Consider the following 21,527-nt stretch of genomic DNA (forward strand, 5'->3'; position numbering starts at 1 on the left):
GGGCAACAGTTGTTGCAAAGTCAGTAAAAGCTTCATCTTTTGCCTGACGAAAACAAGCGGTTCCACCGCCATTTTGAATTTGCGCGCAAGAGGTCACTTTGGGTCACACGCGCACATCAATTGAATTCTGCGCCGCGGGGGTCCAGTGACATTTCCTGACCGTGTGTCTAAAGAAAACCGTCACCCACGACGATGATGGCACGACTGTATATAAATTAAATCGTAGGTCTTAAGTCGGCCTAACTGTAAGAATGTTTGTTTTACAGCAGGGCCCTGGAAGACATACTGTATCAGCACATGTAATATCACCACATACGTGACATGTAACAAATTATATAATTATACAAGTACATACACATGGGATTTGTTTGTTTGATTGTTTGTTTGTTTACTGATCTGAACATAATAAGGTACAAAGTTTGTGATAATAACTAATGCATTTGCAAAAGTATCTAACTATGTTAATCATCACTCCAGCTATCTACATACCAAAAATCATGACCATCCATCAAGCCCTTTTTTAGTTATTCCCTGTTTAAGTCTGAAGCAAAACCTGCTACTGCAGTTTTAAAAAAAGCTACAAGGGGGCCCCAAACCTACACCACTTACTCTCTGTCCAAAGAGCTATCTACCCCTAAAACATCAGGACCATAGCATGTCAAGAACACGAGATATCAAAACAGGAAGTTCTGCTGCAGTACCGTACGCGTAACAAGCCGCTAGGGGGGCTCAAAATCTAATCATTTCCAGGTCTCATCAAGACCTACAGTACCGTCCTGGTCATATATAGTTAACATCCATCTGCGTCACTGACGCTTGTCTGACGCGTCACTGACGACCCTCCGACGAAAATTAACGCGTCAGCGATATTTTCTGACGAGTCATTGACGGGAAATGAATTAGGGGACTGTCGCGTCAGAGTTATCAAATGACGTACCATTCATATGCAGGCTGCGGTAACATCACAGGACAGTGGGAGGAGAACTAATTTGCCTCATGCGGGGCAGGAAATTACCGATACAAGATCTCTCAACAACGGAAACAGACGGTGATCTTGCCCGCATTTAGTACGTGTAGATCGTATTTAATCACCAATTATATCGACATTTTTTAAAAGCAGTGCTTGATCAGAGTAATTCTTTTTACTTTTGAATTATCAATTCTTTATTTTACTTATAAAATCTTTATTTGGCTGTTGTTAATATGTTGAAGTTTTTCTGTTTGTCACAAAATCAGCATTCCCTGCTAGCGCAGGCCATGTCGTACAGATTTGCAAAACATTGGAGAAAAATTGTCAACAGCAATCATGTTCACAACACTAGATGAGAATGCTGTGATCAGAAAACACTCCCCCGATATTTATTTCTGAAACAAGGATGGTTCCTGTAAATTACGAAGCTAGTGAGTAATAATTTATAACGTCCGTATTTTGGGGCAACATCGCAAACCAAACCGGCGCTCCAGGAGGTGACAAATTGCTATTGTCTTGTCGAGTTACAAAATAAACATGAAACCTGACTCCATCTTATATTAAGTTGATTAACGCTGACGGTGACCCGTCAGAGTAAAACTCTGACGAATTCTGTCGCGTTGCTGACAGATTCTGTCGCCTTACTGACGAATTCTGTCGCCTTACTGACGAATTCTGTCGCGTTACTGACGGATTCTGTCGCGTTACTGACGAATTCTGACGCGTTACTGACGGATTCTGACGCGTTACTGACGAATTCTGTCGCGTTACTGACGGATTCTGACGCGTTACTGACGGATTCTGTCGCGTTACTGACGGATTCTGACGCGTTACTGACGGATTCTGACGCGTTACTGACGGATTCTGACGCGTTACTGACGAATTCTGTCGCGTTACTGACGAATTCTGTCGCGTTACTGACGAATTCTGTCGCGTTACTGACGAATTCTGTCGCGTTACTGACGGATTCTGTCGCGTTACTGACGGATTCTGACGCGTTACTGACGGATTCTGTCGCGTTACTGACGGATTCTGTCGCGTTACTAATGGATTCTGTCGCGTTACTGACGAATTCTGTCGCGTTACTGACGGATTCTGTCGCGTTACTGACGGATTCTGTCGCGTTACTGACGGATTCTGTCGCGTTACTGACGGATTCTGTCGCGTTACTGACGAATTCTGTCGCGTTACTGACGGATTCTGTCGCGTTACTGACGGATTCTGTCGCGTTACTGACGGATTCTGTCGCGTTACTGACGGATTCTGTCGCGTTACTGACGGATTCTGTCGCGTTACTGACGGATTCTGTCGCGTTACTGATGGATTCTGTCGCGTTACTGATGGATTCTGACGGGCTTCTGAATAACTCTGACGACTGCCTGACGGATCAATGACGAGGACGGTACTGTACCCACATACCAAATATTCAAGACAATCCATCCAGGCCTTCTAATCACAAAGTTAACGCTTCTGCCTCTTTTGAGAACTTCAATCTGTAATTCTATAGCTAACTTTAAAATTCTAACCAAGTAATACATCAAATAAAGTACAACAAAAGGTGATATTGCTTTTTATGATGCTTGGATTTCAAAAATATTCTGTATACTAGTGTACCATAGTACCTTTACCCTATAGGCTACAAAAATATCTAGGTGCACTGGTGCACCCACAGTCAAAAAATAGGTGCACAGCTCCAATTTTGGGTGCACACAGGTGCACATGCACCCACTATTTCGAGCCCTGCACACATACATACATACACACAAACGAAACCCAAAACATAACCTTCTACTTCTAGGCGAAGGGAATGATGTTTACCTTCATTTAGCTTTGTAAGGCCTACACTTTTCAGTTCTAGGCTTGTGTTGCATTGGAGACCTCACAATGCAGTACCAGTCCAGACTGCAAGGTGGAGCAGGTAACTGATCTTTTGATCAGCCAGGTTGGCAGAGAGATAAATATCTCCAAGCAGATCATCTTGCTGAAACAGATCAAAGACGGTGCTGATTTCAGCAGCCATGTCAAGTCAAGTCAAGTCAAGGCCTTCATTTTACTTCGAGTGCTTGTTCGGCCATAATATGGCCGCTTTTCAACAAGGTCGAAGTGAAACGGAGGGGCAGGAGTCACGGTAACTTAACTTAATGTAACCGATATCAATACAATCATAGAAAATACATCAAAATAAATAATTAAATAAATAATTAAATAAATAAATACATGAATACATCATAGTACATAATCAAGTCTTTAATCCTTTATCCAGTCCATAGTTGCAATCAAGGCCTGATTATGTATGATCCTTTGGAGACATGGATGGACGAAGCCGCCCTAATGTGTGGTTGTGTTTTATTCCATGCAACTGAGCCAGAGTAGGCCAGACTTCTCCTATATGCTTCTAGGTTAGGTTTTGGGGTGATGAGGTAGTCTGTTGTGGTTGACCTGGTGTGCCGTGCTACTTCATCCCTTCGGAGGCTGAACATTCTCCTCACGTATTGTGGTAGTGAGTTCCCAAGAGTCCTATACACCAGCAGAGCTTTTTGTTGTTGGTGTATGTCATTTACAGTCTTCCAACCGATTTTTCGCAATTTTTTCATAATTTTTTCCAGTGCTAAAGTTTCATCTTTGTGGTAGGAATAACACATGCATAATAAGTTCTATTCAGGTACAGTGCCAGTACATTGATATCCAGTATTTTGGACCAGTGTACCAAAATGATTTTGGTGTCCTGTACCTGTACCCAGTACCGGTACACATCCCTGTGTAATGATTTATCATCTCCATGAAAAAAGACCTAATTTCATGGGGATATTGTTTTGCATGGCGTTTGTATGTGTGTTATCCTGTGTGTATGTTTGTGTCACCGGACGCTTAGAATCAGCATAACTAAAGAACGTGCGGATGGATTGTAATGATATTTGGTATGTGGGTAGGTGCTGGGAGGAGAAAAGTCAAGGTCAATTTTGGGCCCCCTGGTATGTTTCACTGGAACTGCAATGACGTATTTGTAAAAATCTTCCAAGGAGAATAACTGAAGAAAGGAACGACAGATTTTCATGTTATTTGGTACGTATGTGGGTTTCACAGAGATGTACAAATCCACCCGCCATTTAACTTGTAGTTTCTGCTACTTTTCTAAACGTTAAATCGCGGGCGCTTCCAAAGTGCCAAAATTGTCAATCTGAAAATGTCTTTTGGAAGCTGACACCTTCCACTATCTCACTGGCGAGTTTGTTTGTTCAGATGTAGTCGTTAATTAGAAAGCGATTTGTCGGGAAATGGCTGATACCGAATCTGAGTTTCAATGCGACTCACGTGGTTCGATTGGTCGTGGTGCAGTAGGGCTGGTGGTAGCCGTGGCGACTCTTTAATCGGGTATATTTTGCTGTATGTCTAAAGACTCTTTTTATATACATAGTGAGGGTAATGTAAAAGAGTCTTTAGACATACAGCAAAATATACCCGATTAAAGAGTCGCCACGGCTAGGCTGGTGGAAGCTTGTACTAAGTTGTAGTCTGGCTACTTGAACCAGTAGCTACCTGGTTGTCGCCTGAGACTCCTGTACTCCGACATGCTGGGTTCCCGTCATTCTCCGAGTCTAGCGTCTAGCGCATCTCCGAAACTACTGGGATGTCACATGTCGGCCCCGCCGTTTCCCCGTCTTTGAGGCACACAAGGCACGGGCTTCTCGGTGGGCCCTGCCCCAAGAAGACGTTGATGTCATTTTGTTGTTGAGGAAACTCCCAAGTACAAACTTTGGCCGCCATCTTTGTTTTTTTACCTTACCCGGCATGCACCGTGGCGCCCTGCTGGAGGCGGGAAATTCAAATTCCGGGCGGGAAAAACGATTTATATTCCACCCCATGTACACGGGGAGGGAAATGTTTTTGTCTGATGAATGGGTTTCGAACTTTCGACATACAGACTGATGATCTGTGATACAGTCAGTCTGATTTTTAGAAATACAAATTTGAAAAGAAATCAATTTGTGTCGTCCGTCTATGTCAGAATCTCGCCCCAAAACTGCCCAATGCTTCACCATGTTTGTTAGCCTGGTAACCACACCCCCGTGACGCCGCCGCCATCTCTGCGGTACTGGGAGTGTTGCTCGCCCGCCCGGTTTATTGGCGCACACCGGGGGTCGGTTTTAGTCAGTACAGCGCCCACGGGCAGTGAAAACTTGAAAGACAAGCAGTCAGAAAGAGGCCTGGTTACGCACAGGCGCTAATCAGCTCCAACTAGTCGCCAATCGGCGCAAATAGGCGCCAGTCTGTAATTTTATGCAGTCCATTTTTCTGACTTTTGTTGAAATATGATATTGGCCAAGAGCCTGATGCAAATGAAAATATAGACCACACTGAAGTTGGTCCTGCGGGTTTCCCTCATATGCAGCATCTTTTCTGCATGCAGTTAAGAAGTTATATTGTATAAAAGTATAGATGTATAATATGTTAATATTTGTTGCTCCATTTTCGGTTTTAAAAAAACAGCAGCTGAAAGTCCGTTACAAAGTACTTTACATGTCCCTGCGAACAAAGGAGGACGCCCACACTGTTGTAAGATGCACGGGATAATCCTCACGCTAATCTTCCAAAGTACACACGGCGTAGGCCTTACGTGTACACGTGTGCATTAAACAGCTACGATTTCAGTATTCTCCAAGCAGATGCTGCGATCTAGATGGTTAGTTTTGTCCGTGATCTTTTACGTAAAATATCCCGGCAAAACTACCCATCTCGATCGAAGCCTCTGCTTGGAGAGTACGGTTTCAGGATAATCCCCACGCTAATCTTCCAAAATACACACGGCGCAGGCCTTACGTGTACATCTAACAGCTACCGTTTTAAGTACACGTGGGCAATACGAAGTCACCGGAAGTAATACCCATGGGTCACACACCGTGACCCTCACTAAGATGGATTAATACACGATATCCTAAAACGGTCTTTCTGATTGGACCAGATGGATGTCTACTTCCGGTGGTCTGATGCAAGCAGCACTCTGATTGGACAAAATTAGACACATTTCATAACACCAATAACTGCTTCTCTGTTGTCATCCATTCGTCTGAAGCTGTTCCCACCGACTGTAGCAGCGACTTCCAAGATTTCGTCCACGTCACATCAAACCAGGTGAGTCACAGATTACATCTTCCTCGCCTTGAACTTGCTTTGGATTCTCTCCGCCATGTCATCAGGGTTGTGGAGTCTTTTTTTGTTAGTGGCGTCGTGTGGCCTATAAACGGCAGGGTTTATCTAGCCTCTACCAGTTTCTGCGGGTCGCTGCGAAAATAGTAGAAATTGGCCAAATAGAGTCAACTGTATAAAGGGAGTCGGCTATGGAGAGAGGGTCCAATAGGCAACCCAGCGGATGGAAATGTTATCCTCCATGGCCAAAGTCCCCCGGCAAATGTTCTCTCTATAGCCGACGCGGTTAGTCTGGTAGAGACTAAGGGTTTTCGGCCAAGAACACAGCCGTCCCGGGTTCGAATCCCTTAATTGACGCCACCGATGTTGGGCACTTGGGAAAGGCACTTTACACGACTTTCTTCACTCCACCCAGGTGTTAAAAAAACGGGTATATTATTTGTGTGGGTCACGACATCAGCAGTAGCTGCCTGTGTCCCATGTGTCTTGTACTGCTGCAATTCTAATAACATTGAATAAAATCAACTTGTAACAGTTGGAGTTTTTTTGTCTTCTCAGGGTTGTTTTAGCAGATTGTCTTATCTGTAAATTGTTGTTGTTGTTGTTTTGTCAGGGTTTTCGTTGAGAGCTGTAGATTTAGAGTCAACTGTTATTTGTAAATTGTTGTTGTTTTTTGCCAAGAGCTGTAGAGTCAATTGTTATCTGTAAAATGTTGGTCCACGTGTTCTGTTCGTTTGCAGGGTCCTACAGACGTCCTATTTGTACCTGGTTTGGTTCGGATTCTCTTTTTCTTCGCATGGGTTGTAGAATCGCCCTATTCGTAACTTTAAGCGACTAAAAACGTTAAGGACACATGGGTGTACTGAATGCAGACCTCCACCGTGTAGAAGATATTCATTTTTACTTTATAGCAGCGTTTGTCTATTGGTGTGAACAGAATAGCCGCAATAAAAGTATAATTTAATCTTTTTGATGAAAATTTTATCGAGGAAAGACCTTGGTGAGCACCCGTGATTGAATCTTCTTACACGTCGCAGATCTGTTTCTGAGTCTGGTCATTAAGGTATAGGGCTGTTATCTTTTTATCCTTGTTCTTATGCGAGTCAGAAGACTATATCTTTATTGCACGAGCTGTACAATGTATGGCAGCAACTATTAAACATAAATCAAAATAGAGGTATAGAATAAAACTTAACTGCCTAATTACTAATATAACAAGGGCTAGCATAAGTGTGTGTACCTAGTGATTCTTGAACTGATATCGCCTAGCTCGGGTGGGTGGGAACCATTCCCCGAATGTCTCAGTCTCTTTGCAAAGTTGAGGCATAGGTCACGACGCCGGGCGTCTAACGTAGGCAGGTCCAAGATGCTGCACGCTTCCCTGACCTGTAGGATGTGTAGGCAGGGCCAAGTATTGTCCGACAGGCTCTTCTCTGGAGGGTTTCGATCCTGGCGTGTTGTGCTGTTGTTAGTCCGGCATGCCATGCTGGGGCGGCGTACTCACATGCTGGGCGCACAAGGGTCTTGTAGCACGTCAGTAATACCTCCCGTCAGAGGTCGAAACACCAAAGTCGCTTGCGTAAGTGCAGTTTTTGGTTTCCCTGTTTTACACCGTGGTTGGCATGTAGTTCCCGCCCTAAGTCCGCCAGGACGTGCAAGCCAAGGAGTTTCACAGTTTTGTCCTTCGCCAGTGGTTCGCTAGCCTGTGTTTTCACAAGCTCTCGGCCGGAGGTTACTGACCCCACCCCTAGGGGGATGGCGGTTACAGGACCGGCCGGCCGCTAGGAGCGCGATTTGTCGGGCTAGTGGTTCGCCAGCTATTTAGAGCTGTGGTCGTGGGACAGGGACTTTTGAGATGGCGCAGACATTCAGTTTCCATTGCTTAGGGTGTAGTTCAGTAAAAAGCGGAAGGCGCATGGCCGCGCCGGGGCCGTCCCCGTAGGTCATGGACCACGAACCTGACGGAGTGGACCGGTCATACAGCCAGCCAGATGGCCAGACTGACAAAAGACGTACCGGTACAAAACCGGTATTTTCTTATGAACCGGTCAAAAAAAAACGGTCCAGAAAAAAATCAGTGGACCGGCCTATGGACCGATTAGAAAATTCACATTACCAGGCTACCAGCAGGCGGTCACATAACCGGTCTCAGAAAATACAAAACAGTAGATTTAACGAAAATTTTTCTAAGACGTTAACTGTGAAAATATCTAGATCAGTTAACAGACGGTGAGGAGAGTATAGTTAATTTTGATACAAAGTGCGAAATTATATCGTTTCATACATGACGTTAGTGATCCGACACATGCACACATTTGCACTCACAGAGACATTAACTTGCGTCTCGCTCCCCAAAATGTGATGTACCGAAACACTACTATGATCAGGTACAGGTTCAGGTCCGGACCTGGACCTGACCATCTGGACCTGGACCTGGACCGGACCTGAATTTTCTGTACCGGTACCCACCCCTAATAAGAACTGTTTTAATCCTTCACAGTGCACAACGCTAGAATCGGAGCTCAGCACAACCGACAGCAAAATGTGGCTTCCGAAGTTTCTGCTCCTGACCCTGGCTGTTGCAGCCCAGTCGGCCCTGTCGGAAACTGGTGAGTAGAGGATTTGACACGGTTAAGTCGTGAGGAGGCTGAATTGAAAATTGGCTATTATACATGTATGTGATGTGTGTAGCCTTATATGGCTCAAAATTGTATCTGCAGAAATTCTGCCTCCAATTTGAAAACAAAGGTTTCTGAAGATATGTAAGATCAAGGAGGTTTGGTAAGATGTGATGCTTTTGCAAAGCTTTTGTGACCCTTAAAATGTGCTACATTAACAAGATGTGAATTGATGTGTGAATTGATATTTGGGGTTCAAACTTTTGAGCCGCATTTCAATATGATTTTAGATAGTTTGTACTCAAAACTGGATATGGGAGATTCTTTATACACAACCAGGTATTGATCTCACCTGCTAACATTTCGATGTCTATCAGACACCTTCTTCAGAGCTTCTGACTGGAGTACTACTTCTCACCGCTATAAGTAGCCAATGTAGGTGGCGCTTTTGCGGTGAGAACACTGTCCCAAAAGCGCCACCTACATCGGCTACTTATAACGGTGAGAAGCAGTACTCCAGTCAGAAGCTCTGATGAAGGTGTCTGACAGACATCGAAACGTTAGCAGGTGAGATTAATACCTGGTTGTGTATAAAGAATCTCCCATATCCTATTTTCTACCAACCTGATGAAATTATTTTCGGATGTACTCAAAACTCTTTTTCTGGTGTCATCAAATCTAAGTAGCAATCTTTTTTTGTCAATCTCTTGGTCAGATGCAAAATTCCTTTGCCCTGGAAAAATGGAGAGGTCCCCCATTCTCCCTACATCAGGTGAGCCTTAAACTTAAGGCCATTATATGACTCTATTGAACAAGTAGCTTAAATGCTAATCATACATGTTAGTAGTAGTAGTAGTAGTCCACTGTTTTCTGCTGCTGCAGTAGTAGTAGAAACATCCTGCAGCCGCAATCAGTCTTCCTTCAATGTTATACATGTAACATTATGTTTAATTAACCCTTGTCCTGCTGAGCCCGACAATTGTCTCTTTGCACATGCTTGTTCTGTATGCTAGCCCTGGCAATTGTCGGGTTGAGGGTATTTCTAGAATGCGTACGCTGCACCCGCGCGGATTGTTGTAAAGTAACTATAAATGAGCAATATCAAACTAGTACCTTTTGTTTCAAAGGTGTCTGGGCACTTTAGCAGTGGATGTATACGTTTGCTCTGGAACTCCAGCAGGAAAAGGGCTTTTATGTCTCAGTCATAGCCAGGGCAGCTTTTCAACTGAAGAAAATGTCATAATTGCAGTCTAGACACACATGTTTGGGGACCTTTCCTCTCAGTCTGCCCTTCTTCTTCTTCTTCTTCTTCTTCTTCTTGAGTCACCGCCTCTGTCTGCTACACACTTCCTCTCCAGTACGTTGATGAAGGTTAGACATCCAGGTAGTAAGATGCGCCAAAAATAGTTACTCAAGCAACTGGATAAGATTTTGAAACAGTCAGACGTTTCAGACAGCATCCACTGTCTTTCGTCAGTGACTAACGATAGGACTGACAACACCAGGTTTTATACCAAAGCTCTGAATAGATTCTTTTAAAGATTACTTCAAGACATCCTAAATTGTCCTAACCTCATTAACACATCTATTCAGAGTTTTGGTATAAAACCTGGTGTTCTCAGTCCTATCGTTGGTCACTGACGAAAGACAGTGGATGCTGTCTGAAACGTCTGACTTTCAAATTTTATCCAGTTGCTTGAGTAATCATTTTTGGCGCATCTTACTACCTGGATGTCTAACCTTCATCAACGTACTGGAGAGGAAGTGTGTAGGTGACTCGAGAAGAATTTTATCCAGTTGCTTGAGTAATTACCTTCCTCTCTAGTGTTCCGCAACCACCCTTCCTCTTGGGGTCAGGGGTCAGGGCTTCCAGGTCCTCCCTGGTGCATGGCTCGGGCAGGAGGGGGCAGCTGAGGAGGTGCTTCATGGTCCTCTGCACTGTGTTTGTTGTGGCCGATGAATTGTACTTCGTTCAGTTGATGAACATGATTTTGTCCCCTCCCAGTCCACAAACTGCGCCCAGCTGACGTGAAGGTGGTGGCGGCCATGGGGGATAGTCTTGCGGTAGGTGTCCTTGGGTACACACAGTCTTCAAGTGTGCTTACACTGCCTCAATCCATTGATCCTATGTCACAAGTAGTGTTGCCCAGGATCTCATGCCTTCCCTACGAATACTGGTACTAAGTAAAAATTCCCAATGTTGAGATTGACTCAACATTCTAATGATCATGACTGAACGTACAATCCGGACGAAAGATGAAGATGATGATGATGTTGATGAATGTACAATTAAAAGTTAAGACAAAACACTAGAAGTCTTGATGTTTGATTTTCAGGAAGGCCAAGTTAAGCCCAAATGGGGCCCAACATTTCAATTGTATTGAACAATACACTAAAGTGATGCTATGTCAGTATATTGATACAAGAGCAGCCTTTCAATGCAAGAGTATAACATGTAACGTTAAACTGAATGTTCGTTTAATAGATTGCAGCACTCCGGAAAAACTACAGGGGACTTTCATTTAGGCAAGTTTATTTTCATAACATTTTCTGACAACACAATTTAGTTGGCTGATGCTAAAACTCTATATATTGTACATGTGCATGTACATATCCGTCTCTCTCTCTCTCTCTCTCTCTCTCTCTCTCTCTCTCTCTCTCTCTCTATATATATATATATATATATATATATATATACATATATACACATATATATATATATATATATATATATATATATATATATATATATATATATATATATATATATATATATATATATATATATATATATATATATATATATATATATATATATATATATATATATATATATATATTTGATATGTGCCCTTTGTACTTTCTACAAGATTACTGGTTGGATGTAAAAATAATATTTTCTATATTCAATCAATTATAAAACCTTTCTGGAACATATTTTCCCCTCAGCATTGGTGGTCAGGCTTCCGTGGAGAAATACACAACTCTGCCCGGTGAGTATCAGCCTTGTAAAATTGTCTGCTGGTCTCATTCTAATCTAACTCGTTTTCCTGTGTTAGATATCCTACGATTACGATTGAACCAAAACTCTTTTCCAGTTTAGATATACCTGATAGCTGAAGACACGATGATCCGAAGCTTGTTTTCCTGTCTTAGATATACCAAGGACGCACTGACCCCAAATTCATTTTCCTGTTTCAGATATCCTGAGGAGATTTAACCCAGACATTGTAGGTTTCGTCACCGGTCCTGACAGCCACGATGCGCAGCCGGGCACGGCCGGAGCTGGTGCATTCTATGAGTAAGTGATGAGGAAATGAAGTGAAAGATATTTAGATACTTTTCTTCACATTTGCTCCAGAATCTGTAAATGTTTCTGTAACATTCATTGAATGTATGCTGCTGAACATCATCATTATAGCATAATATATGGTACACAAAGTTTCATTCCAGAGAACAATTGAATAATAATTCTTACTTATCAGAACTGTTGCATAGATATTTACTCCGTGAATAGTTTCATCAGATTAGTAATAAGTCACATGAAAAAGGAAAAGTATTTGGGAACGCAACGTTTGGGAACGCATCTATAAGCATCTATAAGCAGCGACACCTGTGCTGCAGTGCAATGTGAACCAGTCAGAATTGCCATGAGGAAGGTGACAGATGGTCATCGAAACGTCGGTTGAATAAAAAGTCACTTGGTTGCGTACAAAGAGTCTTTTTATTCAATACATTTCCGCGCTGTCGTTTGCAGGGATTTGGTTGAACAGGCAAGGAAGCTGGTAAAGTTGATGAAGTCTTCTAAGGTGGGATGTTAACTTGATATGTTTGTATCAACTTTTTAACATTGAAAATGTACCGTCTTTCACACGTGCATGATATCATTCCTTCATTATGTCCATGTGATCTTGTTATCAAATCATTTTCATTGTCTCTTTCCAATTATATCACATTCATCTTTATGTCAAATTGTGCTAAACGTAAGTTTTCTTTTAACACTAAGTCTCGTAACTTTCAACACTGAAAGTGACAACAAAAAAAAATTCATTTTTTTTATTAACCGTTGACAAAAACTGATCAATTAAGAAAACTCTGTCTGGGCGTCTGAAAAATCTGCCTCCTCCCTGATTAATGCTTGGATTTGCCCCCCCCCCCCTCTTCAGGAAATCGACTATTCCAATGACTGGAAGGTGGTGACCTTGCTGGTCAGTGCGCATGACCTCTGTGAGGACTGCCAGAACAAGGTAGGTCACCATGGCAACATAGGTGGGGCTGCCAAAAATAAGTTAATATCATGACGATTGTTTAAAACTACATATAACGAAGAAAAATATCTAAGTGATAAAGATATAAGGGACAGGAATGCAGTCACAAGACTAAGGATCAGCTACCACAAACTACATTATTGAAACCGAAAGACACCCCTCTAGAACAAAGATTATGTAGATATTGTAATTTGAATAGAAAAGAGGACGAATGCCATTTTGTAATAGAATGTAGGTTGTATAACCAAGCTTGAACTAAACCTGTTTCCCTATTTTAAACACTAAGTTAACTGAAGACAAATTCATATGCCTAATGCAATTAGGCGAACCGTCCATCGAGAAACATATCTCTACTATAACTAAGCGAGGATAATTTGAATTTATCTAATGATACTTACTTTTATTTTTTATCTATATCTGTTCAATGTTGTCCTGTTGTGAGCTCAGTGTGGCAAAAATGTGCAATAAAGGTCTTCATTATTTCATTAAAACATTACAAAAGCTGGACTGTATGAACTCACATACACATTCAAGATTTCAAACGTACCTGATGGTATATTCTCTTCCAGCTGGAACATAAAGGAACTGTACAGCTTTTCCTTGGAATATTTCCTACATTAGTCATTCTCTAAAACTTTTGATGACTTTTACAGGAAAACCGGAGTCCAGACAACTATGTAACAAGCATACGAGCTGCACTGGACATTCTGAAGGCGGAGGTTAGTACAGAGCCTCCCGTGTGACTGGTTGTTCTGAGTATTTAGGGAAGGCGTAGAGCGTTTCTCTAAACACACTCCAATGATGCAGGTGCTTCTTCTGATCTCTGCTGTAAGAAAGGATACTGTAAATGCAGAAATGTTCGCGGTGGTTTTATGTTCGCGGTTTTTGTGGCCACGTTTCACCGCGAACTTAAAACAACCGCGAAATGTTTTTTCAAATACTGTAGTAGTATGTGAATAGAGCACTGTCGCGAACCCAAAACCACCGCCAACACTGCATTTTCGCCTTAGCGCGAAACAAAAACCAAGCGAGCTTAAATGTATTTTACAGTAGCTCATAACATAACATTCTCGGTAGCTTAATGTACCCTACTCTTCAGTTTCGTAGTTAGGGTCCAACCTTCACTTCCATACAGTCTTGATCAGTACAGGCAATGGTCATGGTGATTGAGTTTAGCCTTACACTGTTTCACATGGAATCAGATTTGATCTACAGTAGACCAAAATAAAAAAGTGTGTTGCTTTACCGTGAGTAAATGTATCGGCAGTCATGATCGTTCTTATCTCCATTAACCTGGACATGCTATGGTCTTGATTTTTCGGTGGCAGATAGATTGTGATGTAAGAAAGAAGTGGTGTAGGTTTGGGTCCCCTAGCAGCTTGTTCTGTCTCTGACAGTTGCCATTTTTGATTTGAGATCCCCTCAAAAGTATGGGTTCTCTGCAAATGACACCTGAAGTCTACATCTTAAGCATTATAAATACACGTCATTTCATGTTTCTGTTATCATTGAAGACCGCTGGGTACTTTGTCAAACAGATACAGGTACAGGTCCGGACTTTTTGTATTCAAAGAAACACCGAATAATACAAAGAAATGGGCGAAGACAAGGTGATGGCGGACTCAAGTTGTACATGACTTATTTCTTGCCGCCACTTGTAACGTAAGGTGACCAGTTAACGTCCAATTGATTCAAAACGTATCTATCTTAAAACCGCGCGGACAGAGCCAAATGTTAAACCCATGGGCAGAAATATCAGCTCTTCTAAAAAGGAAATGCATGGTCTGTAAGTTTTTCTCCGCCTGTTTAACGCCGTGCGAGCATGTATTTATACTGATGTATATGATGTAAAATTGTGCTAGTCTAACCCATTATCGTCCAACTCAGTCTTTTCCCTTCTGGCGCTTTGCTTGAAGAACATAGACCATAAAAAAATGCACAGTAACTATCCAAAGTGGTCTACAGACAAATGATAGTAAAGTCATTATGTTTGACCCGCCGCTTGCTTGACGCGATGGAAGAAAACAATTTTGATCTGTGAATTTCAACGACAGGCGCGGCACGTGGCGTTCACGTGATAAACGCATGGCTATTATGTTTTGCCGTGCAAAAATTAACCACGCGTCCGGGGGTCGCTAGCTTGTATCAAACCTTCCTAAAACTGGTAAGAGTTTCAAACCTCGAATCACCATGGATAGTCTGAATATCAAAGAAAGGTTTAACGTCAGCTACTTTTAAAAGATACTAGCTATCGTGTAAGTTAGAAACGCACGATGAAGTACACGGTGTCGAATTACATATGAAATACGTTATGCACGACGATTCCGTGCAACTTGTTACTGGTTCAGGAGTTTATTCTGTTATGTCGCTGGACGGAAACCTTTTTCATTGTTTTGTATAAAAGAGAGAGATGGCTGAGGATCATACTTATGACGTTCTTTATTGCTCATGAGAACAGACTTTGGCATAATACACCGCGACTTGTGGACATGACCCAAACTGGACGTAAACTGCTACATTGTAGAAAATAGAACATTTGACAAGACACTAAAACTTGTGAATGGTAAATCATCACATACCTAGTTGAAACGAAGTCCGGACCTGTACCCAGATCTTTGTACAGGTACCTGTACCCATGCCAGTGTCTGTTACGTTTACTTTAGGCCCCTGTCACACCTGCGCGTATATACAAGTCCGCATGAGTTGCGTATTAACATGTTTTGGGTTGAGGTTAAGTTTGCAGCCGAAGATGTAATTTCTTAGGCTGCCTAACGGTGGGTCAAAGTAGAAATCGACGTTTTTTCCGCAAACCTTACTTAAACCAAAAAATGTTCACGCGCAACTCACGCGCACTTGATTATACGCACGAGTGTGACAGGGCACTAAGGTACACATCCCGAGTCATGATTTCCTGACATGTTTGTTTGCAGGTGCCGAGGACGTTTGTAAACTTGGTGCCGGTCATGAGTATGCATCTGTTCCACCGGGACTTGGCAGACAACAGAACACAGTGCGAGAGAATCGGGTTCAAGTACTCCTCCCGTAGGTACGTAGATCTGAAACAGGCAGGAAAAAATCGACCTTGAACTTCGGCTTTGCAACACCTGCACACATACCAAATATCATCGTAATCCATCAAGAGGTTCCGGAGTTATGCTGACTACAGTAGTGCGGAAACACAAACACACATACACACACAGACACACACACACACACACACAGACACACACACGCACACGCACCCACAAAACTATATCTCCATTTTTCATGGAGATAATAAGTCAATATAATTTGAATCTTCACACAACAAATCATCATTAATTTAGTAATATCTCTTTAGTGGGACTTTCTTTGATAGTTTTGCCTCCTAGATAAAAATACAATGTTTGTGACTCCTATATATATCTTCAATTCTATGTTGTGAATGAAAAACAAAATATTTTGCGAGTCTTTGAAATCAGAAATAGTTGAAAATCAGATGTTCCAGAAGTCCTGCTATATGGATCAAGTTTTTTTTTTTTGTTTTTTTTGTTTCATGTCACCAGCTGGCGATTTCAATGAGCCCTGGGGGGAACCCCAAACAGAAGTTCCTTACATAAAATTCACTGATCAGAGTTACATGAGATAAAGAAAAATATGCAAACTACAAATTGATATATAACCTATAAGTATCCTAGACAACATAAACATAATATCAGATTACCAAATGAGTGAGACAACGGTGCAGCCCTGACATAATGAGATATTGTTATGCCGGTATGGTTGATCGGTCGCCTTATAGGAGGGCCTGCATGCTCTGCATTGTTTGTATGTTTGTATATGTGTATCTAGGGCCTCCCTGAAAATCAGTGCGAAGCCTACCCTAGTAAAAGAATACAGAAATAAAATGAATAAAATAAAAAATGCCCCTTTTACGTAGAGCGTAATCGGCCGTTTTAATTTTACGTAGAGCGTTGCCGACCACTCCATAATTTAGCGTAGAGCGTAGGGCGGGCTTTCTGAATTTAGCGTAGAGCGTAGGGAGGCTTTCTGAATTTAGCGTATTACGTAGCCGGCCCTCCGAATTTAGCGTAGAGCGTTGTCGGGACCCCCCCATGCAGGCCCTCTTATAGATTCTCAGAGAGACAGTTTCCTTTCCCTGCTGCAGCTGCGCGTGTAACGATACCGCCGGCGAGAAGGACCTGGCAGAGGGGGCCAACCCGGACTACACGGTACGTTCTGACTGTTTCATGTAGTAATGACATTTCTACATTTTGTATGTGAACACCTAGAGTTCAGAATGGATGCAATCAAAAGGAAGCTAACTCTATGAGAATGTCTCCGATGCTGGTGCCAGCTAAATTTTTAGCAAACTGATAGAACCTTTTTATTTCGTATTTTACACAGATCCATTGTCTTCCTTATCCCTTCCCATTGAGAAGATTGTTCATGCCGTCTCTAACTGTCCCAACCATCCCCCCCCCCCCAACATTACCCCCTGCAGCCTTTGACCCGGGAGCTGCTAGGAGACGGTCGCTATGACAACAGTGACGCTTTCACCGTGGTGCTCCAGCCTTTCATGCAGGAGTTCCTGCTGCCCAAACAAGCGGTAATTACAGAATTACAAACAAACAAACAAACAAACAAACATCCCTAACCCTGCCCAGAACTCAGGTAACAACAGAATTGTATCCCTAATCCTGCCCAGAACAACAGAATTAAATCTAAGACTTCCTGTGTCAAAAACAGAAAGGCTAGTTCACAAATTTCAATGGGCCCTAAAGGCTTTAAAAAGATGCAGAAGTGGAAGATGCAAGCAAAGTCTTGGGGGAAAGTCTGTGGCTGTACTTTGTAAGTTTCAGGAAGTTAATGCACTTTCAGAATAACTTTTAATAAGATTACAACAAATTTAGATTGTTGAGGCCTTAGTCCACCTACAGCGTTCAGGTCACCATCATTGTGGTTTTTGTTGTTGTGATGAATGCTCAGAGATCCGTGCTCTGTTTAAGTATAGTGGGTCGTAATGGCTTGAAAAATGCAGAAGTGGAAGATCAACGTACAAGTCTTGGAGGAAAGTTTGTGGCTTTACTTGGTTAAGTTGTGGGGAGTTGATACACTTTCAGAATAGCTTTTTGTATAAAAGATAAGTACAGATTTAGACCACTACAGATTTAGATTGTTGAGGCGTTAGTCTACCTCCAGCTTTTAGATCAGAATCGTTACTGTTCTTAGTGTTTTTTGTTGTGTTGAATGCTGAGAGATCCATATGTTCTTCTGAATGGAGTTTAAACTGTAAACGCCAACACACAAAATTGGACTTACCCAAATTTTCGACTGAACAGCTACAGTCTTTGTCAAGGAATGACCCATCCCCTGCTTCTGTGACGTCACGTTATGCAGATACTACACGTGACTCGGTGAGCAGTGGATCATATATTGCAGAAAGTCTATGGCGCCCCCCGTCTCTGTTGAGGAATGGTTGTAAAGCCCGGATGTAGATGGTTTATTCCTTGACAAAACTGTTCAGTCTAATTTATTGTGTTGGCGTTTACAGTTTAAACTCCTCATCCTTTGTTTCGTATGATTTCAATTGTAACATTTTAGGCTTGACTCAGCACTATATTGCGACAAGCAAACGTTTCAAAACTTAGTTCAGATATGTTGATATATTTATTGTTTGTTTGTTAGTTTGTTTGTATTGGACGACCCAATTGCTGTTTCTTATTGTTATTGTACTTGTCTATGTAAGTTGTAATTTTTATTTCCTGAGGTGATGTTTAATATTAGCTTTAGCTAGAGTGCATCACCTCTGTGTCCTGTATATTTTTCTGTTGTTTAATAAAAAAAATAAAAATAAAAAAAAAACTCCACAGAATGACTTCTACCAACACAGATGAACTTTAAAGTGAAGATCCATGTTCTGTTTTACCCGCAGGACGGAGAGCCCGACTTGTCCTTCTTCGCTCCGGACTGTTTCCACCTCGGCGAGAAGGTTCACGAGAAAGCAGCAATCGGACTGTGGAACAGCATGGTATGTTCCGGGACAGTTAGACATTGGTCTCGAAGGAAAACTTACTCCCCTTTGAAGCCCGTCTTACAGGTGCAGTTACCTTACAGAAGGCCTCGTGAGGGCTCCTCAGGGCTCCCCTTCCTCCTCAGACTTCCTTCCCTTCCAGCAGGAGCGGCTGTTCTCTGGCTGATCCTGTGTGCAGTATTGTCTTCCCTTCTATCTCCGGCATACTTACATGTAATAGACAACAGAGTCCCTCCCGTGCCTTTGCGGCACATCGGGCCGTCCCTTTTCCACCTGTCGCGGTGTTGTTTACCTCTTTGCTCTGTACCAGGAGCTTCCAGTGGCTTCAAGGTCATTCTCTACATTTGACCTCCATGTCAACCTTGGCCTTCCCCTGATTCTTTTTCCACCGAGTGGCTTCCAGCCAAGGATCTTCTTCGCTGTTCTGCTTTCTTCCTTTCGCAGGACATGTCTTAGCCATCTTAGCCTTCTCTCTCTTACCATTTCTGCCACTTCTTTCTGGTTTGTTCTGCGGTAAAAGTCTTTGTTATTCTGTCGTTGTATGAGATGCCCAGTATTTTTCATCTTGAGTGGAATGCATTCAGACGCCTTTGGTCTGCTGAATATACATATGTTTATCATATGATATTTTATTTCACTTTTTCTGGTTGCTACACTTCATGTTGGCGTATTGATACATACGTACGTACGTAAACGTATGTATGTATGTATGTATGTGTTTATGTATGTATGTATGTATGTGTGTATGTATGTATGTATGTATGTATGTATGTGTGTATGTATGTATGTATGTATGTATGTGTGTATGTATGTATGTATGTATGTATGTATGTGTGTATGTATGTATGTATGTATGTGTGTATGTATGTATGTATGTATGTATGTGTGTATGTATGTATGTATGTATGTATGTGTGTATGTATGTATGTATGTATGTATGTATGTATGTATGTGTGTATGTATGTATGTATGTATGTATGTATGTATGTGTGTATGTATGTATGTATGTATGTATGTATGTATGTATGTATGTATGTATGTATGAGCAAGTACATGTATGGTGGGAACAAGTTGTTTGGTAGATGTTTCGCACTCTTCTGGACAGACGTTGAAAGTGTTTCCCCTTCACAGATTGAGCCTGTCGGGAAGAAGGCCAAGCAGACGGACTGGCAGAAAGGGGAGCCCCTGAAGTGTCCAACTGTGGAGGTCAGTAGATCAAGAAGACCATTGGGGTCGTGTGGCGTAACGGCAGGTTTTTCGGCCCAGAACTCAGCGGTCTCGGGTTCGAATCCCATGACGTCACCGATATCTTGTGCCCTTGGTGTAACCCAAGTGTAAAACCGGGTACATTATGTGTGGGTCACGACACCAACAATAGCTGCCTGTGCCCCACGTGTACTGCACTGTTGCAATTCTAATAAAAGAAAATAAGAAACAAGATTTCAAAGTAGTTTCTTGGATGGTTTGAGTATACTAAGTCTTGTTACTTTACATTTGGATTCTTACGAACATCTAATCAGCTTAGAAAAAGAAAAGTTTTGAGTAGCCTTCTTTAATAGGTGTTTCAGCTGGCTTTTCGCCATTTCTTCCATTACAGGTGCAACATATATTTGTATATTGTAAACATTTTAATTTCTTTTGCAAACTAGTCATCAACAAGGCTGTTGTTGAGGATTATCCTCCAGCAATATTAAAGGAAACCAAAGCAATATTGTTGACCAAAAAGTGGAAATTATATTTTCAGTGAGTTCTCTCATTACAACAAAGTCATATTTTTGCATCATGGTCGTCGCTATACATTGTGATTGTGTTGTTTGAAGTAATCATGTATAGAAATTACTAAATAGATTGACTTGCAAAATCCGATTTCGGGCCCTAATATTGCTTGGGTTGCCTTTAGCATGAACTACGGAGATCAAATCTGACTACAGACATGCATCTACTGTTACAGTAGCTGTTGATGAAACCTAAAATACTCGTTTTTGTTTTTCATCCCCAGTATCTTCCCACAACCAAGAACACGTATGACCTATCCGAAAGTTGCTCCATCCAACATCGTTGGCGGTCGGCAACATTCCTGGATATCCAGGATTCGCTCTTCTGTTGGCGCCATTCATAGTGATCGACAGGGCCGCCAGCGGTGATTATTTATGCACAGGCTTCCATATTAAACTTAGAAATAAAAACAACTGTGGTAATCATCAATGGTTAATCTTAGTGCATTATTATCTCCATGGAAAAAGGCTTTTTCATGGATATACTGTTTTGCTTGCGTTTGGTATTTGTGTGTATGTTTGTGTCACCGGATGCTTAAAGTCACCATAACTGTAGAACCTGTACATGGATCGTAATGATTTTTGGTATGTGGGTGGGTGTTAAGTGGAGGAAGGTCAAGGTCGATTTTGGGCCCCCTGGCATTTGTGATTGGAACAGCAATGGCGTATTTTTAAAAATCTTCAATGTAGAAGAACTGAAGAGAGGATCGACAGATCGTCATGTTATTTGGTACACAG

At 42.0% G+C, this 21,527-nt stretch overlaps 2 protein-coding genes and 1 long non-coding RNA gene across 3 annotated transcripts; 2 read left to right on the top strand and 1 right to left on the bottom strand.

The window, feature by feature from the left end:
* Positions 1–1,559: 1,559 nt before the first annotated feature.
* LOC136429123 (uncharacterized) lies at positions 1,560–7,600 on the bottom strand. Its single transcript, XM_066419003.1, has 2 exons — positions 7,356–7,600; positions 1,560–2,349 (listed from the first exon to the last, which is right to left on the bottom strand). Exons 1-2 carry the CDS (start codon positions 7,598–7,600, stop codon positions 1,560–1,562), a joined length of 1,035 nt encoding a protein of 344 aa, XP_066275100.1.
* Positions 7,601–9,448: 1,848 nt separating this feature from the next.
* On the top strand, positions 9,449–11,259 carry LOC136429381 (uncharacterized). The gene is made up of 3 exons (XR_010754764.1): positions 9,449–9,505; positions 10,739–10,797; positions 11,219–11,259. It is a non-coding gene; the product is annotated as an uncharacterized lncRNA (long non-coding RNA).
* A 1,235-nt stretch (positions 11,260–12,494) lies between these two features.
* LOC136429611 (phospholipase B1, membrane-associated-like) lies at positions 12,495–21,239 on the top strand. Its single transcript, XM_066419496.1, has 9 exons — positions 12,495–12,542; positions 12,900–12,980; positions 13,655–13,720; positions 15,932–16,047; positions 17,149–17,212; positions 17,485–17,589; positions 18,916–19,011; positions 20,146–20,220; positions 21,014–21,239. The coding sequence occupies exons 1-9, from the start codon at positions 12,528–12,530 to the stop codon at positions 21,131–21,133; spliced, it is 738 nt and encodes a 245-aa protein (XP_066275593.1). The 5' UTR covers positions 12,495–12,527; the 3' UTR covers positions 21,134–21,239.
* Positions 21,240–21,527: the final 288 nt, after the last annotated feature.

Source organism: Branchiostoma lanceolatum, chromosome 3 (genome assembly GCF_035083965.1).
Source record: "Branchiostoma lanceolatum isolate klBraLanc5 chromosome 3, klBraLanc5.hap2, whole genome shotgun sequence".
Taxonomy (NCBI): Eukaryota; Metazoa; Chordata; class Leptocardii; order Amphioxiformes; family Branchiostomatidae; genus Branchiostoma; species Branchiostoma lanceolatum.

Bases quoted from the DNA above. Each gene is read 5' to 3' on its own strand.
- LOC136429123 (XM_066419003.1), bottom strand. From the start codon at position 7,600: ATGGCATGCCGGACTAACAACAGCACAACACGCCAGGATCGAAACCCT. The intron at 2,350-7,355 runs GTACACACACTT...TTGATCCGTCAG, and splicing joins ATCAGTTCAAGAATCACTAG to GCAGTCGTCAGAGTTATTCA.
- LOC136429611 (XM_066419496.1), top strand. The intron at 13,721-15,931 runs GTTAGTACAGAG...GTTTGTTTGCAG, and splicing joins TGGACATTCTGAAGGCGGAG to GTGCCGAGGACGTTTGTAAA. The intron at 16,048-17,148 runs GTACGTAGATCT...TCCCTGCTGCAG, and splicing joins TTCAAGTACTCCTCCCGTAG to CTGCGCGTGTAACGATACCG.